Below are 19,190 nucleotides of genomic sequence, written 5' to 3'. Positions count from 1 at the left end.
GGGACGCGCAGCGCGAGGTGCACATTCACGAAAACTAGCTATTTGTGGATTGCTTACTGATTCAAGACATGTTTTGGCCAAATATTACTGGCTTGTTTTGTCTGGATTCCAAGGTTGGATATGGCGTTTTTGGTGGAATATTATCTGTGACCAGTTATGAGCCTTCAAAAGTGAGTTGTGCTGTTTACGTATTTGCTGTTTGTTGGACAAATGTTTAATTACCCGCTGTGGTAATCACATCTGAAAGTGGTTATACCGGCGGATTCATGAGAATCTAAGCTTTCCATGGGTGTATAATGTTTCTATCATCGAGTTTGCAGCTTCGGTCATTTAGCAAATACATTTGCACATACGGGCCGCTGAAGTTTAATGGGTTACCCCGTTAAACTTCAGCGACCCGTACTTCATGCATCTCCATGCATGAAAATGATCAAAGTCAAAATAACCACAACTGCCTAAAATCACATCAAACTTTCTATCTGTCATTCACCCATACATCATAACATGAAAGTACATACATGGACTAACCTGGCACGAAAATGATGATGAAGTCGGTTTCCATCCCACTCTCCGACTTTATTTTCCCACAGTTCCTTCTCTCTGGATCACTGGGAAACCAAAACATGTGGGATCCTTCTCTGACCGATTTGTGCACCCAAAGGCACAACAGCCCGTCATTTTCAGTATTTAGGGAGTGAAAAGGACCTAGAATTACTCTCTGCGGTGTAAACAACGTTAACAGGAAAACCCGGCGTTCATGAATAGGAAACAAATGGCGCCATAGATCACGTGACCAAAATTTTTGGACCTGTCATGTCACCACTCTGGTTATACAGCACTCTAGCTGGAAGTTAATCAGGGCTCCTGCTTGTGGCCATTTGGGTCGGACATGACACAAATATTTGCAGTGGTTGAGCATTCCATTAGTTGTACTCAGGTGCCTGACTGTTTTCCCACCTAAATTTTATGTTATGTGGCATATTGGCAATCAGCTCTGCTTCCACTGATTCTCGTGCTTCTAAGTGTTGGTCAGGGTGCTGTGACACCCGTAAATGCCCCTGTGCCCTTTACCTTCACTCACAGGTGTTTGTACATTTTGCAGCTGGTCTGCAGAATTAAGTCACTGCAGTTTGGTGTTTTATTTAGGTTCATGCTATTTTGTGTGCAAGCTAAGTACTGCATATGTTAGCGACAATAGCAAATTACAACATTTGTTTTTTTGAATGTTTTAATGCTGCTACTTTATTTGTCTTATTCCATTCTGGTCCATGGGGCCGCTGCAGCGTCTGTTGCCTGCTTTCACACAGTATTGTCCTACACTGTTGCTGTCCTATGTCTGAGCAAAACCATGTGGGGAGTCTAATCGATTTTGGTTGGATGGGGTCTTTGTGCAGCTTTATTTCTGAGGAGGAGGCCAGTAGCCCTTAGTAATTATGAATGCACTGTTTAACAGTTAGTAATCAAACCTCCACTAGTCCCCCCTGCTAGCCCCACACCCATTGTCCATACACATTCTCAGCCTGGTTGTACGTTTTCTCCTGAGAGGAGCCACAGTGGGCAGCCTATTACATTAGAGTTTCCCCTCATCGTTTGTTGTTGTCAGAGCAGGCTGTCAGAATAAATGACAAATGTGACTGGAGTAAATGCAGTAGTGGCGGCCAACAGTTGTGAAGAAAAATTTGGGGTGCTTCTGAATTTAAAAAGTTAGATTGTAAGTTAAGTTAGTCTGAAGTCCTTTTAGTACCAGTTTTGGGAGACTCATAGTAATGTACTTTCAACTACAGCTCATGTTAATTAAAAAGAATATATTAGACATTATAAATCACAAAGGGAAGTTCACACTTAATATATCTATCTGTACGTCTTGTATGTGCAGACAGAAGTATTTTAATGCATTTAAGGGTTTGGTATTATTTTTTGGTGACATTCATACATACAGGTTGATCTAACTGTCATTGTTAATTAGCTATGTAGCACACTGACTTGCAAATTAGCACAGTAGTAGGATCTTCCATGTAGCTTAACGGCTCATTATTTGGTTGTTGTCAGGAAGATTACCCAGTGTTGACCTCTGGCCGATAGAATGGGGAAACATCATGCATGCACAAACTATGCTGTAAGATTTTTATGTGAGTAAAATGTGGGACTGAACATGTCTGCAATGTGAATTATCTTCTGTTATACAGTAGTCAATTATAATGGTTAAAGTTAACAGAGGTGGTCAAATTGTGTGCAAAGGTCTACAAGACCTCCAAATGTACCACCATACTCTATATTTACCATCACATGATCAACCTGTTGTAATCTCAATCACTTATTATAGATAATGTAAGTAAATATAAACATTTTTAACATGTTAGAGAGCATGTTAGCTCTTGAATTTTGGAACGAAAGTCCATTCAACTAGTTACCTTGAAATACACCATTTCAGTGAGTTTACAAGTTGATGGCTGATGAGTATTTGTTAGGGAGGAATGAATGTTGACAACCGTTACACATACAGAGAGTGAGAGGGTGAAAATGACTTGCTCTCAGGGGCCTTGACAACCTTTGCCCTCCTGGCTGTCGTTTCAGGCCCTGTAATTGCCACTGACCAATGGGCTCCTGGTTGAAACTAGACCCCAGGCTGCAGCTATTAACGTCCCCTCCAAACGGATCTTGTTTTGATTCCTGATGCTTTTATAGGTTTTGTCTTTAGGAGACATTCCTGGTCGGCACATACCGTGCACCCCTTTCTGCCCTTATTTTCCTTCCTTCCCGTCTTGTGGGGCCATGCCCCATCCTCCATACACTCACAAACATACACACAGCCATGATCAGCATTTGCACATGTGGGTGTGTGTGTTAAGGCTACTGACCAGCCCACCCTCCTTTGGCCCCTCCTGACAGCCAGCTACACTTCATTGAACTTGGCCAGCCGTCACAGCTGCGTTAAGATTGAAGGATGGGGGCCCTTGTATCCAGCTGGGTCGGAAGACACGGGTGGGGGCAGGGCAGGCCCAGATGCAGATGGTTTAGGTCAAATGGAGATGTTTGAGGATGAAGGGGGAGGGGGATATAGGAGCTCAGGGGCACAATAACTCCAGAGATTACTGCGCCAACCCCTGGAAAATGCATTCTTGGAGTTGGAGTATGTATTAGTTTGTAATGAAGAATGTTGTTTGTTCTAACTAGCTTTAAAGTTCATTAATTTTTTAGACTAGCATGAACTGTGAAAAAAGAAAAACAGAGGTCAGAATTGATTCTTAAGAAGTACAAGTTTGTATCTACATCAGTGATGGAGCCAAACAACATCTATGGTTTTATTTGAGCAATAGCTATGTTGCATTTAATGTTTTTCCACTGTCTTATCATTTTTCCCATCACTGGCTCTATTGTCAATATCAAATAAAGGTAAAAAGTCATGTTAAAGTGTTCAAGGTAATGATTTGAGATAAACACAGATACCTGCTTTGTTTGTTTGTTGACCTTATCTGTGTTTTCTCACTTATCTGTTGTAGAATGGCAGTGCCGGATGGGCAGATGAGGCTGACAGTAGCAGAGGGAAGAGGAGAGGCCTCCAGAGACTTTGCTAAGGTGAGCACTTAAAAATACGATCACTGGATTTCCAGTGGTTACGTTCATAGAACAACACAAGATCACTATTACACAAATTGTCTTCTGACATCCATTCTAATGAAAGTCAAACTGCCTAGTAATTGTGTATAGCTTAACCTTTTGAAGCATTCTCCAAATGCTTAGCTGTAAATGTTTCCCTAAGGCCCTCAATCTCTACGCAAGCTTCAAAGAAATAACAGTGACAAAGCCTTAAGGATGCATTATGTATTGCTGCCACATCTCATGTTAAAAATTGCACTTGAGCACACTACAAAGATACCAGCTAGATGTGCTTTACCTGTGTGAGGGGAAAGAATTAGTCACAATTTTACTATCAAGAACATTGCAGAGACATAAACCGTGCAATTTTCGTATTAATTCTTATCCAAGATCGTCAACTTAGAGATATATCTGATACCAGTACTGTAATTAAAAGATTCTTTTTAGTTCTGGCTTGGCATTTTCAGCCCATAATCACATGTAAAACAGGGTCAGGAAGTTCTTCTTCAGCCAAGAATTTTACATGCTGAAAAGACTGCCACGTTTAGAACAAGTAGTGTGTGTCCTAAAAAGCTTTGTTTTTCTCTTACAGCTGTATGAGCTGACAATGACCCCAAAAGGAAGGAGTTTTTGGATGGATCTCTTTACCTTCATGCAGAAAAGGGGGTAAGTGTCTCTCCACAAATTGACAGCAGATTAAAGCAACAGCTGCTTCTTCACTTTGAATCTCTATAGCAGAATAAATTATTTTTTTAACTAGTATCAGAATCAGTGGTTTGGAATATAAGTCAGGAGTTTATGAGTGGAAGGTACCATTTGGGAGATAAATAAGATTCAGAGGTTTCGGTATGCTATGACATTTTCTAAAACATGTTCCTCTTTTAACTTGGTTACAAAGAAAGTTCTAAGTATTGTGAAAATACATTTTTTGTTAAAGTGTAATATGTCTCTTGAATCCTAATTAAAGGTTTTGGCTCATCTTATGTTTTTCTTTTATTTTTTTCCGCCTAACTATTAGGGGCATAGGCCCTGTTAAATGTCATAGAAAAAATGCATTTATTGTGTATTGCCAGTGTGTCTGTATGAGTTGGCCACAGATGTGATATTGGTTAGATGTAATTTCTCACCCTCTGCCCAGGTTTAAAAGCAAATATCACACAACTTCTGCTGTCTAAGATGCATAGTCCTATCTCAATGTGAGAGAAGGTTATACTTTAAAAGACAAAGAGCATCTGGAACTGCAGTGTGAGTTGATTGGGGTGGTTGACCATACAACTGTTTTAATCCATAAAACTGTGCTATACTATATACTATAGTTCTCTTCTTTTATGGCTTTACTATTTCAAAGTGTATCTGCTTGTCCAATGTTGGCAAGGCATGCTTGTCACTGATCAATTTTAAAAAAAATCATGCTGTAACTCACACTGCAATGGCTAAGAAAATCCTTTACCAATTCCCCTCCCAAGAGCAAAGCTTTAAGGTGTCAGCAGGTGAGATTGGCTCAGTTGATCTGGTGTTTCTGCATTATCAGAGTCAAGTGGATCTGGCAGTGGCCTAACTTATTTAGTTGGCCGACACCAGGGAGGCTCACCTGACCTTGTGCTGCTTTCACATTGCCTGCAAGATCCTCTGACCATGGCTGCTAATGGGCACTTTAGGCTTTATCAGACCCAAAAAAAACCCCCTTTGTTGGCCCCCCCCAAAAGCAAAGCTGGCGTAGGCTTCAGGCAATTAGCGTGCTCAAATGTGAATCACAATGTTGTTAGGCAGTAGGTTACATAGTTAACGGTAATGTTTGTGGCATGGCTGTGATGGGGTAATTGTGGTGTGTTGGTATGCAGGCTCATTCTCAGATGACATTTTGTCACAACCTGTAATGGGTTGATGGCCTTATGTATGTGAATATGTGTGTGGGGGATGGCCCAATTGTTTGGTTTGGCCAGGAACTGTGGAGCGGATGATGGTTATGCATACATTTCTGTAAGAAGGGCCCCATATGCCTCGACGATGTATGGTGTGGGTGTAGCTTGTATACGATTATGTTGGCGAGCTAACATTTGCCAAAGAGCATCAGCTTCTGAGTGTCTGGTCTGGTGTTAGCAGTCGATAGGTCTTGTTTTGGAGGGTGATGAAATTAAGCTAGAACAGAAAGGGAGGGACAGGATCTGTCAGGGTCCTGTTAGCATCTTGCTGTCCAGTGGGCAGACCTGGAGGGTGGTTGGTTGACCCTTTACTCACGCTGGTCAGACGGTAAAATCCATCAAGCTGACTAAAATGCCACTTGACAGCAGATAACTGGCTGATTACAGTGTGCCCACGTTACATTAGTTTCACAAAAATGTGTAACTGCTAAATATAAATGTGGCATGAATTTTCACAAGGATTTTTTAAAATGAGAATGGTATTTGTAGAACCGCCTCACCAAAAGCAACTGAAACAAAACACAGGTTCTCTGATGACAGTTTAATTTTGAAATTGAAGTCTCATCAGTGACAAGTTGTTTAACTTGTTTAGGTGAATTACCATTTCCAGAGTGAATTGCAGTGAGTGTAACTGGAATAAGCTTGCATGGATCAAGTTCCTGTAACATCATTAGTTGAGTGACCTGTGGCGAGGAAATGCAAGGGTCAGTGCTGGACAACAGTTGTAACAAATATTACTGCAACTCCACTGTGCTCATCTATAATGGACAGAAATGAGACAAAGGAAAATATATGGTGACAGAAAGTAGGTTTTTTCTTTCATTTGGCAGATTGGAAGAGCAGCAGCAAAAAGGATGTAACTGGGACATTGCTATTGACATCAGAGACCAGAAACCATTGAACGGGAGAGTAGGGTATAATTTCAGCCACTCTAGAGTGAGTTCTTTCACCCCTCCCTTAAGACATGGGGTATTTGGCTGACCTGTGCTGCCTGTCAAACCAGAGTCTTAATCACAGGGAATTGTTTGGCTGGATTCCCTTTTTCCTGTTGGTGCCAAGAATACATGAGAAGAAGTGCATGGCTCACTAAGCCCTTGCTGTTGGTACCCTTTAATTACTGTACATTCACTCCTCCTTCCATTTCACTTCACAGATATAAGGTCAAGCTAAATTTAAAAGCCTTTTTGATTTTAAGTATTTTTTTTTTATTTCTAAGACAGGATATTAAAGCACGGCATATGGGAAAATGTCAGCCTTTTATTTTCATTGACCTTTAAGGGGTAATGCTTAACAATGCTCCCTCTTTTTGTCAGGGAGATTGTAAGGTAAATGAACTTCAGTGGAATCTCTGGACAAAGAGAGACAAATGGTGAAGTGCTTTTCCCCACCTTGCGTGGGGCCTCTAAGTCTTGAGAGGAAAGCAGCGGCGGAAGGAAAACTTACGAGGGATTCCCATTTCCTGCCTTTCCGCTTAAAAGCAAGCGTGTGTGTGTATGTGTGTGTGTCTGTGTGTGTGTTAATGGTTGAGGAATTTTAGCAGCTGTCCTAAATAGTGTCTGTGCGTAAAGGGGCCCATTGATGGGCTCTGAATCACAGAAAATGACAGAGGACACGTATATAAACCTTTTCTTCCTTTACTTCTTTGCTCTCATACTATGTGACTACTTTGCCATCATTTAGAGTCACAGAAATATTTTTACATCCATTGCTGGACCTTCACAAACGGACCTGTGTACTATTTGTGTCTTGTAATATTAAAAAGGGATCTCTCTTATTTTTTAGGAGAACCTTATGTATATATTTTGTCATTTACTGTGATCGAAAACAATAGCTACTGGCCTGACATGTACATCTAATAAATGCACTAGGACTGTTTACGTTAAAATTGTGTGGGTGTAGGATATTAGCTATGATGAATTTCTGCAACAGCACTGTTCATTACATCCATTACATTTTTTCCTGTCTCACCCCACTTACTGCAGAGAAAAGCTTCAGTGCTGGCTTTGCGCTATTAACCACCTCAAAGGTTTCGATTAAGCAGATGGGTGATTATTTGTTTTGGTTTGACACGCGGTCGCTTTGTTACTGGTGAAGGGGGTTTGGGGCAAGAGGTGGGGTTATGAAGGGGGGCAATATGTGAAGTTGCAGGAGCATCGGGTGTACGATGAGAAAAAAGAAGAAGAAATAAAAGAGTGATACAGCCACTGCCTGGTCAGCGCTGTCCACTTGAGATGATTAATGGCCACAGGCTGTGATGGACGGAGCCAGAGAGAGAGGCTCCTGTTCAGTGAAATCACCAGTTGAAGAGGGAAGGGGAGGGGTGGTGAAGACAAGTGTTTTACCTCCTTCTCCTCCAGCCAGAAACCCCACACGTCGCGGTCCAGCAAAGGAAAGATCCCATCCTAGTGCAGCACTCTTAATGGGAAGTGTAACTTCAGCTTAAGAGGGACCACATGGTGTGCTATCACTGCCCTTAAGAGTTATTTTAGGGGAAATCCCTACGGACCGGATTAGGTGTGTTAATAGTTATAAAGTGGTAGCAGGACTTGTCTGTGTCTTTAAGTTTTAGCGGTCTTGATGGGGTTGAAGAAAGATTAATACTATTAGAGGAAGTCCTATAAAAGGGAAGATGGGTAATGATTAAATTAAGAGTTCTTATTTAATTGCAACTCCAGAGTGAAATGTACTTTAGAGAGTTTTGGTTGCTGTAGAAGGGCCAAATGATTTGGGTAAAATATTTTGATTACAGTTTTTTTGGTGATGTAATTTTCCTAAATGGAAGCCCCAGTTGAATATTCACTCTTGAACAGACTTTATTAATTTATTTGTTTATTTTGTAAGTGTGACATTAGATGCTACCAAAAGCATGACTGTCACACAAGATTGACAGAATCAGTGTGCACTGAGTCAGATGCTGTCCTAAATTTCAGCCTTTGAGGTTTTGCTATTTGCATTATTTCAAGTCACAATATTGATATGAAATTGATTAGCTTTTCAGTTCTTTCCTGTAACGCTCCTCTGAAGTGTCAGAAACGTATTCAGGAGCCACATAGGGCTTTTATTTGGCCTTTAATCAGAACTGAGGCAGTTTGCCTGTACTTTTGCATCATAGCAATATTTGTATATTCTTTGACTGAGATTTCAGAGCCATGCAGTCACATAGAAAAGAGCAAAGAAAGGATTTGCATTATAAACAAAGATAGATCATGCCTCTGCCATTTTAAGCAATAAAGATTTTATTGTCCAGGTTTAGCTGGATTCTTCTTCTGTATTTGTAGTGTGGGAAATGTGGCCTCCCAGCAGGACATTAGAGGAAGTTCCCAAACTGTAACCCAGAGACCAAGAGCTCTGTCCACACCAATTACAACCATGAATGGGCTCTGGGGATCCATGTATGCATTATATTACTCCCCCGGTCAGCCTCTCACTGGCCCTCGTAACAGGCAGGCCCTCTGTACAAACACCAGACTACAATAGGAACATTCTCTGGCTCTTTGATATGGCCTCATTTTCCTTTAGTTAACACTCCACAACTTCTGGAACGTGGCAGCACCTGGTTGGTTTCACAATAAAACACTAGGTATTGTGAACACATTTGTCATTTTTAGATAAAGTGTTGGATTGCAGTTCTAATTTTATATTTTAGGTATAGTGAATTTGTTGGGCCACTGGTAGACTTTAGATGTTTGGTTTTTTTTAATGATCAGTTTCTTTTCTTTTTTTTTTTAAAATGGTTTCTATAATCTAATCCGTGACAGATATGGTCAGGAATAATGCAGTTTTGAGACCCAAGAGCTTGCTATACATAGAATGCAGCAATAATGTAATGAGGAAATGACATTCGTCCTCTCTTGTCTTTCTCTGTCGCCATCCCCTTCCTTCTCCTTTACCCACACCAGTATTCTCCTTCCCCCCTCTGTTTGTTGTGCTACAGTTACAACCACTGAACTTGATAACACCATGGGGGATAGGGGTGAGGGCCGCACTGTGGCCTGCTTGGTGAGGCCGGGTGGAGGCGTGGCTGGATTAAGGGGCCTCCTGTCCTACACAAGATGATTAATGATCTCTAAATAAGTGGGGGGACAACCTTTTTGATAGGTCAACCGTGATGGACAGCAGACAAAGGAGGTGACCGTCGCGTGTCTATGTGTGAAAAGGGAGAAAAGAGAGACTGAGGGATGAAGAGGGCAGACATGGAAATCACAGTAGGAGACAAGGGCAGATGGGGTGCCAGGGTGACTGAGGAGAGGTTAAAGGAGACATCAGCAAGCTGTGTAGAAACAAGGCCTTGCTCTTTCAGTTTCCCTTTCAAAGCACTTTGTTAGTGGGCTTGAGGCTGACTGTGCTGGCCAGTCATACAGAAAAAATTGTCAAGAAAATCACACAAGAAGACTAAACTGTAGCAGAGGGGCCCTACTGTCAGGAAAGGGTGGTAGCCCAAATGATACATGGATTCCAACCGCTGCTTTCTAATCATTGCTCCAATACAGACTCCAAAAGATGTGGCAAACCTTTCTTTCTGGGCACATCCTGCTTGCATTTGTGATCAAAGAATTTTGTGGTTGCCATGTTGATATATTGAGGGCTGAGATTATCTTTGCCTTCGGTAGACTCCACCCGTCGCCTGGCAATTACAGCCAGCCTTTGGGGAACAAGCATCTGCAGTGGTTATGCTCTTCCTTCAAACAAAAGGAAATAGTAGTTTTCCTGATGTTTTTGTGTTTGGGGGTGTATTGGGGGATGTCAGATTAAAATCTTGAGACTTTTTTATTTTTTGTTTTTGTTTGTTTCTAACCAACCAAGGCTACTCTTTGTGTCTTTTCCTCTCTGTGTTTCTCATCCCTGCCCCAATCCCTTCCACCTCCCTGTTATTTCCTCTGTCATTTAGCCAGACTGTTCCACAGGCCTGGATTGCCACTGTGCTGTTCATCTTTAATTACGACCATACTGTACAGGGATTTGAGTCTCTAAGCTGCAGAGTGGAGAGATTCTTAATCACTATGCACGATGTGTCGTAAGTAAGTAAGCAGGGAAGGGGACGAGTGCAGGCTCAAGCAGATTCATGCTTCCCAACGAGGTCATTGTCAGGGTAAAATAATACTGGCCGCTTAGTTTCATCCTCGCATCTTGTTTTGTCTTCAGTGGAATACATTTGCAAGTACTCTGAAAACAAATGTCACCATTACTCATCCAGGTAGTGGAGGAATGGGCAGCACCGAGAATGACTTATCAAAGACAGAATAGGAAAAAACATGGGGGGAGGGCTGTGAAAGGAATAGTCAGTTAACACACAAGCTCGACAGGAAATGAAGACAGTATTCAGAAAAGTGAAATATGACTAAAACTCACATGGAACAGTGCAATTTAAAAGAACAAAATTTGGGGGGAAAACAAAAATAAAAAACCAAAATGCATTCTATTGTGCCTTCCTGATAATATGTCAATTCTTTTTCTGTTCATAAAAATATGAAGTCTTGATTCAACTTGTATAGCAAACCTTAATCTCAGTGAAGAAAAACCAATCAGTGCAAAGGGTGTGTCCATCATACATACGTGCTGTTTTTATCGTTAATGAAAAGCTTTTTTCGTTTGCCTATTCACATCCTGCAGTTTTTCTGAATTAAAAAAATAGTTTAGTTTTCTTCACACTATTGTCCAATCCCATAAAGCAAGAATATTGTTTATATTATGTTTTTTTAAGAAGTGCCTGCATCACAGATGCAAGTATGTGAGAAACAGTGCTCGCAGCTTCAAGATATTCATTTCTTTGGCCAATCAAAATGAATGTTCTGTGGTTGCTTTGTGAAGCTGTTTGCACACTAAACTCTCCTGTGATCAACAAATTTCTCAACTTCTGTTATCTCTGCATATCTGCATGTCTTGTTTCTCCATCTGTGTCCTGTGTGTGCTCTTAAAGCAATGCTTCCTGGCCTCCACACCCTCTGTGATGGATGGTATGAAATGCATTACAGCCCCCAGAGGAGCCCTACACCAGTACAATAGCCCTGAGCTCACTTCCAGTGCAGCTCTGCAGCAACGTTCCATAAGCCACACAGTAACCACGATCTTAATGCAAAGGGGCCTATGGAAAACAAGATGCTTGATTTGAGGGATGAAGTGGATGTGAAGCACACAGCTGCTAGTGCTTCTTTCCAGTGACATTTTAGTTGATGTGGTTTGTTGTTTGACATGATTAGATAGGTGATGGTCATGTTGATTTATAAGTGTAAAGATAAGTTTAATTTCCTCAGTTAGGCTTAAAACTTGACTTTTCATGCTGTAGTATATGGTATATCATGATCTTATTCCCAGTATTAAATTATATTGTGTAACTTTAGCTTTAAATAATAGCATTAAATGTCCATGTTATTTATATAAACACAAAAACAGTCAAGTGTTTGAAATATTGTAACTAGCAGTGAATTCTTGTGTAACTGTATTGCTTTAATTTTGAAAATAAATAGTATTCTAGTGTGGACCTCATTTTGATGTTACTCTATATTAAGAGCTCCAGCTAATCCCTGAAAGCTAAATGTACGACCCATTGTCATGGATTCCAAGAGCCAAAAGTAGTTAGCATTGATGGGAGTTAAAATTTGCAAGATGGAAGCACAACCCCCACCTATCTCTTTCTGTGTTTGAACATATTCCTTTTCTCCTCTGCTTATAGCAGCTGATGTCTCTCGTATTGATCAGTGGTGCTGGGCTCCAAATGAGGCTCGTCACTTGATGGCTTTATCTGTGAGTCCGGGTGGTCATCGACTGAAGCAGTTAGCTGTGTTATAAAGCTTGGTTTAAGGGACAGAGAGGCCCCCTCCATGCCAGCAAAGACATCACTGTCACACCCTTTGAACCTCCAATTAAAGACCAGACCAATGAACTGTCATCGGTGTTGGTCATGTGAAATTTTGTTTCATAGAGAGTATAGTGTAGCCTGTATTTGGTTCTTTTTTCTTTTTGTCTGAATGTCTCCATAAGCTCATTCTTCCTTACTTTGTCTTTTTATGCATGGTCTCTTATCCCTTTTCTATTGATTCTAAGTGTTTTCCTTCCCCTCACAGACTTTCTTGGTTTGAACTGAATTTTAATGGAATGGAAAATGTTAACAGTATCCCCTCTTAATCTTAATCAATGGAATCTTCAGTTAGTGCAAAAACCCCTCCCTCTATTATGTGTTGAATGTACCATTGTCATGTTGCTGTCACATATACATTCTTGACATTTTCTGCTGCAAGATCAGAGCTGTTTAAAGGGCCACGCTATTGGGTTTTCTTTCACTTGGTTTTCCAATTAGATGTAAATATAGAGCAGAGGTCAACCACTCTATTTGACCATGCTGTAAAGTTGTAAAGTTTAAAATGGTGACACTAAGAAATTACGATCTACTCTGTCAGAACATGTTTTCTTATTTAATTTGTAGTATTTAGTGTTGTTATATTTCACGCAAAATTTTAGAAAATGATAGACTTTAGCTTGTGTTTTATGTTTTGATAGCAGGTGTAGCACATGCTAAAAAATGCTGAAATTTGGTTGACTGAATTCATGTTTAGGTATTTTCAGTTGTTTTTGAATTCAATTCAATTCAATTCAATTCAGTTTTATTTATATAGCGTCAACTACAGTCAAATCGTCTCAAGACGCTTTACAGAACCCAAATGCCTGAATAGTTTATCCTGGATAGAAAACAACTTTTTCTAAACTGACTAACTCAAAATACAGGTCTGTATCATCAGTGTTTGCAACTGCGTTTGCATCAACAAAGATTTTACCTCCCCCCACAGCAACAACAGTCTGTAAAACTCTGTCATCTGCTGCTTGTCCTTGTATCGAAGGCTTGCTCATGTGTGTGTGTGTGTATATATATATATATATATATATATAATTTATTATTTTTTTGCCAGGGAATATTTTCAGTCTAATCACAGTGTCAGCTCAACAGAAAAAGTAAAGGGACACTGACATTCAGTCAGCAATAGCAGTGCCACTATGCATTTGCAACAATACTAAGCTCACCCAGAATTGTGCAATGAGGGCGGGGAAATGTTGTTCACACGTTTCATGCATGTCTCGTGCGTGAGCAATGCAACAGGTTTTAGTGGTTGCTGTAGTTTAACAGAAAGCAAATAGCATGTAGTGATGAAGACATAACATTATTAAAAAATGTTCAAGTCTTTATGAAGGTCCAGTATTACCAAATTAAGAATTCACAGTAGGTCTATACAATGCAATGGATATTTTATTATCTGATTTCTTAATTACAGGATGCATCTGCAAAATGCTGACCTCACAGTAACACATTAAAAACACCAACCTCTGGCTAGTAAATGTCAAATTCACCAACTAGACATTTCTAATACCATTAATGTTTATAGAAGACAAACATGTCCAAGATAAGATGTGTATTTTAAATAAAAAGCTTCTGTGTGCATTATCTTAACAAACAGCCTGAAACACTAGTAGATGTGTAAACATAGGCAGTAAGTCAGTCAGTAATTTTCCTTTTTGTCAAGCACAAATTGAGCAAATTTCACCTATAGGGGATATGTGTTGCAGACGTGTCAAATTCCCTTCAACTATCAAATGACCGTTCATTATGTTACCTATAAGTATAAATTTTGTCTGAATTTTCCTCACCAAATTGCAGCATTTTATGGTCCAAATCTTGTATTCCTAGCTTTATTTCAGTTAGTAGAAGGTTCTTTCTATGTTTTCCTGGAGTTACTGTGAAGGAAAACATCAGAGATCCACTGTCTGACATGACTATGTGCAGCTATTTGTAAAATATGTTTGGCATATACCTCTCAGATGTCAGTTAATGTCTCTCTCTTCCTGCCTGACATCCTTTAGAAATTGAAATGCCCAGAACTCTGAATAACCATGATTTAGAAGCATTTAGAAACCTCTATCATCCTTCTGTATATCCATCCACCCATCCGTTCATCATTCTCTCTGTTGGCTCCATATCAGCTGGTGTTGATTGGGGTCTAGTCAGATGATCTGCTGGGTCTCTGGGGATTGTGGGGACTTAGGTTACAGTTAGAGAGGCCATCTCACTTTTCGCGCCATCCAACCTTTTCAATCCCCTTCCCCCTCTATTTCACCAGGTGACCCGTCTTCATGACCTACGGAGCAGGAGTCATGTTTCTCTTTTCTTTTGTCTTTCTTTCTGTACGTCTCTCTAATTCAGCTCCAAGATGCTTTACTGACAAAGCTGTTAAAAGATTGAGTGGTCATTAGCACTGCCATTAGCAGTACTTTAAACATCATGGAAAATCTGTTAGCTTTATCAGTGCAGAGATTTATTGTACAGTTGGACTTAAAGAACTTCTTATCCTGTAATTTAGCTTTAAAGTGTGTCGTCGTGTGTAGTCTGACATGCTCCCCAGCGTGTGAACAGCACCCAGTGAGATTTACAGCTTCTGACTTTTGTTTGGATACTTGCCAGTTTTGTAATGTTTTACACCACAGACCGAAGCAGTTGACAGTGCACAGAAGACATCCTTTAACATACTGGCCACCTGCTCACTGTAATAATTCTTGCTATGAAGCTACTCTCACTGTTTCCTGAGTAAATATAGCTTCAAGTGACTTATCCATCATTGAATGTTTGCTTTTTTTTCTTTGCTCTTCTCCCATCAGTATTGTTCTGCAAGGAAAACCTTGAGGAAGAGACAAGAGAGAAAGATCTGCTTGTTTTGGATCTTAAAAGATACAAACTTAAACTGAAATGTGTCATTTGCATTAGTCCAAAACTCATACATTTAATTCTTTAGCTGATCAATAAAGTGATAAGTATTCTCATATGATGAAACCCCTTATGCTTGTGAGCTAGTCTGGCATCTTTGTCACTGCACAGATGGAGCATACATAGTATCACACTGTGTTGTCTTTACATTTGCTCACCTGTACTGTTGTAGAACAATATTTTTATGTTGCTACCTGTGCTTTTACTGAATGCCATGTTATTCATTCTGCATGCTGTAGTTTATTTAGTTTAAACTCGCAGGCCAAGGGAAAGATTCTGTTTTCCTTGCTTTTTGTGATTGTTATCAGATTGTCATTAAATACAGTTGACAGAAGATAACTCACTATTTTTTTTCTCTTTCCTGCCTTGCCTCTTTCATTTTCTTTGCCTCTGTCTGCCTTTCTCCCTCTGTCACTTCACATTAATTGCACTTTATTGACACAACATGAATGCAACCTCTGTAAAGCTTTAGAGCATCTTAACTGACTGATATTGTAGACTTTATTAGATGACTGTCCTTCTCTTTCTATCTCGCTGTATGTGTCTCTACCAGCTGTGGCTTTAGCTTCATGCTTAGAATAGCAATGTATCTATAGTGTAACGTTACATTTAACTTCCCTTATGTGGAGGGTTGCATATCTTAACACTTGATATGAATTGGTCCGTCATGCGAGTGGTGGCTCTGCCTAGACTAAAGATAGCAAATTCCATGCACTCAAGGCTTTTTTACCTTTTATGTCCCTGACCATGCATTAAAAATAAAACAAACATGCCCCAGCATATAGCAGGGTCCTGACAATATGCTGGCCCAACATATGAACATATAAACTAAACAGCCAGGGGCTGCCTACATAAAGTAAACTCCCAGCATGTGGAGCCCAGACACTCGTCTCTCCTGTCAGAATCTCTCTGCCCCATTTTAATGAAGGGTATGGGCTGTTCTGTGTTGGTATTCTCTTAAAGTCAAAACACTTTTACTGCAAGGTGGCAAGCATAAAATTGCCTCAGTGTTGATACATGCAACAATTTCTAAAAGGATGCTCCTTTCTAAAATTCTTTTTTTTTTTATTTTATATATACAGTACAAAAATGGTGGGATATATAATATAAATATAGAAAAGCATCTCCAACAGCACATCATCTTAAGAATGTAGTATTTCATAAATACTGTATTGCAACACTTTAGGCTGTTAAAATAGCAGCAGCAAGACTGGTGCAGTTTATAACTTCAACTAAATAAACTAATTGACATTTTGTGGTCATTTTGTTGCTATTCAGTGTTTCTCACCAGCAGTTGTTCATGTAAAGCAAGTGAATGTGCTTAAATTGAACTGAGGAAATGGTCTGAAGTGCATAGAAGTGAGACGTGGCCCTGGTTTGGTCTGATCTGGTGTTTGGGGCAGAAAGGAGGAAGAAGGTGTAGGGGGTGCTCTAAAAGGACTCAGACATTGCCATGAGGCCAGGGGCTGTTTGTGTTGGCTGACACCTTCTTTACAGCAGTAATCCACTCTTTCTCCAGCTGGCTAGCTACTACACCTCCCCCTTCTTTTTCTTTCTTCCATCCTTTTTTTCCTTCCTCCCTTCCTTCCCTGCCTCCGATGGAGCAAGTGCTGATTGTCTTCAGTTTTTGCTTTTTCATACTCTTTCTTTTTAATTCCTATGCATGCTTTTCTGTCTTGTGTTCACTTTGCATTCATGCTCATGGTAACTACTGTCATACCAAAAAACTGAATTAGATTAATCTTCAAATTGATGAGAAGACATAAGGCAACCACAGGCCATGAGATGATGTGGTGTTTTCTTCTTTCCCACTCCTTTTTGCTATCGCTTTTATTGTAAATGCCAGTGAAACCTTATACCAGCCAATGCTCATTTAGTAAAAAATTCATTTCCTGTGTGTTGTCCGCTGTGAGGCTGGCGCTTTGTCACTTAATTATTTAAAGAAATGCCCATCAAGTGAAGTCAGCAATATTTAATTTACCACTACTGGCGTCAGGGCCACCAAATTGATTTATTATAGAGGCCCTTTAATGTGAACAGCTGTTTCCTGCTAAAAATAGGTCAGGGGTCAGATAAAATGACCTTGTTCCTTTTTTGTGGCCTCACATTGAGATAGGAAGCTGGACATGTAATGCAAGGGCACAATATTTTGTTTCATTCAGATGGACAGCCTGTTTCGATCACAAATTCCTTATGGCCTGATAAATATCTCTAGTCTCTGAAATGATGGACAAAAAAGCTTTTTACTTACATATTTTACTGCATAATAGTTAGCACAAATGTGTTTTATTCCCATTTTATTCTGTGTCAGACGAGACATTAATTTTTCATTGTTATTTATACTATAAATTATTTTTTGCTTCTATGAAAGACATCACAGGCATAAAATATATACATACTGATTATCTTCGCACAATTACAAATATTAGTCCTTGAAAGGCAAACTTTTAAGGATTTATATAGTGTTAATACTGGTGTTTGCTTTTTTTCTCCTGTCTGGCTCACTATCTTTATCCCTTGAAGTCTAGTCGTTTGAAGACTAACTGTGTGGCTCTTGCCTTCATGGTGGAAGTCGAAGGAAGGACTTAGGGAGTGGTTCAGGGGCCCTCAGCCTCGGCACTTCCCACCACAGCGACTTCTGACCTCTGGTGCCATTAATCACTAGGCTCCTGATGGCTCTGTCCCTGGGGGAAAATCAGTCCAGGGCAAAGGATGATGGGAGGTGAAGCCTGCAGCCAATTACAGATTGGCTCAGAGCAGCGGAGTGGACAAATCAGGGCTTTACAGAGAGATGAAATACCCAATAGTTGTGTACTTGAGACCTCATGTCACAAAGTGGTTTTGTATCATGGTCAATCTTTTTATCTGTAGTCATCACTAAAGGATTTTTTCAATAAGGTTTGAATGGAACAAGTATAACAGCAGAATATAGCTGTTATGAGGCAGAGACCTTGTGTTACTGTGATCAAAAGAGATGTTTTGGCCTGTTCTAATTAAGCCTGTTAGAGCTAATTGTCTCCAGGGTTGGAAACGGAGCAGATGTTGGACACCAAAGCCAGGCGACATGTTGATTCTCTCAAATGAGGGAGCTCTCTGGCTAACTGCCCAAGCGTTGCTAATGTGATTTTTGGTCAATTAGAGTATTATCAAAGGTTCTTTCCCAGTGCTTTCACATGTGGTCTGGCCGTGTTGAAATGTGATATCCAGCTGATGTCACATGTTGACTAATGATGTTTTTGGTTTTAAAACCATCTTTGGTCCACTTAAGATATACAGATAGCTATTTGGTTTCTTCTCGTACACAAACCACACGCTGCTCTCGTCTCTGAAACTAGTACATTTTTGGCTTTCTTTGTGTGGCTATGGGCTCCTAAATTAGTGCCTTGTAAATACATAAAATCGGATTTTGATTTGACAACAGATGGTGACAAAAGCAGAGGCGTGAATTAAAGCCTAACTAACTGCTGGCCTGTCACTATGGGGCCAGTGCTGTTGTGTCTCATCTGTTGTGCTGTCATTGTTCGTGGCCAGGCCAGTATGAAAACATGGCTTCCTGCTGACCTGCAGTTTAATTCACACATCAATAACCCCTGGCTGATCTCTGACCCCTCTAGTTGTACTAATTGTTTAATGCAGGAATGATGTCCAACGCTGCATTAAATAACTGACTAAGCACTGGGAGAAAAACAGTCCTGGTGCACTGATGCACTGCGTGTTCTAGAAATGTTGTTGCTGCCCAAAAATGTAGTTAAAGTTCTGACATCTACAGTGCCTCCAAATAAAAAATAATTTCCAATGTGATAGAAATGTAAACAATCAAATTTGTAATCTTCAGGTGGACAGGACATTTTTAAAATGCATGATTCATTGAACAATTGACTATTAAATCATGAGCAGTTGTAATTTTTGCGTTTATATACACATGT

The 19,190-nt window shown here is 40.1% G+C and overlaps 1 protein-coding gene across 1 annotated transcript in view; it reads left to right on the top strand.

The window, feature by feature from the left end:
• LOC110966484 (AT-rich interactive domain-containing protein 3B-like) overlaps positions 1–19,190 on the top strand; it is a 58,853-nt gene that overhangs the window by 22,029 nt on the left and 17,634 nt on the right. Inside the window, 3 exon segments of the mRNA XM_051944912.1 lie at positions 3,501–3,542; positions 3,544–3,576; positions 4,190–4,260. Of these exon segments, the coding sequence (XP_051800872.1) occupies positions 3,501–3,542; positions 3,544–3,576; positions 4,190–4,260 (146 nt within the window).

This window comes from Acanthochromis polyacanthus, chromosome 2 (assembly GCF_021347895.1).
Source record: "Acanthochromis polyacanthus isolate Apoly-LR-REF ecotype Palm Island chromosome 2, KAUST_Apoly_ChrSc, whole genome shotgun sequence".
Taxonomy (NCBI): domain Eukaryota; kingdom Metazoa; phylum Chordata; class Actinopteri; family Pomacentridae; genus Acanthochromis; species Acanthochromis polyacanthus.
The sequence above is the reverse complement of the archived record's forward strand: the minus strand, read 5'-3'. Positions and strand labels throughout refer to the sequence as shown.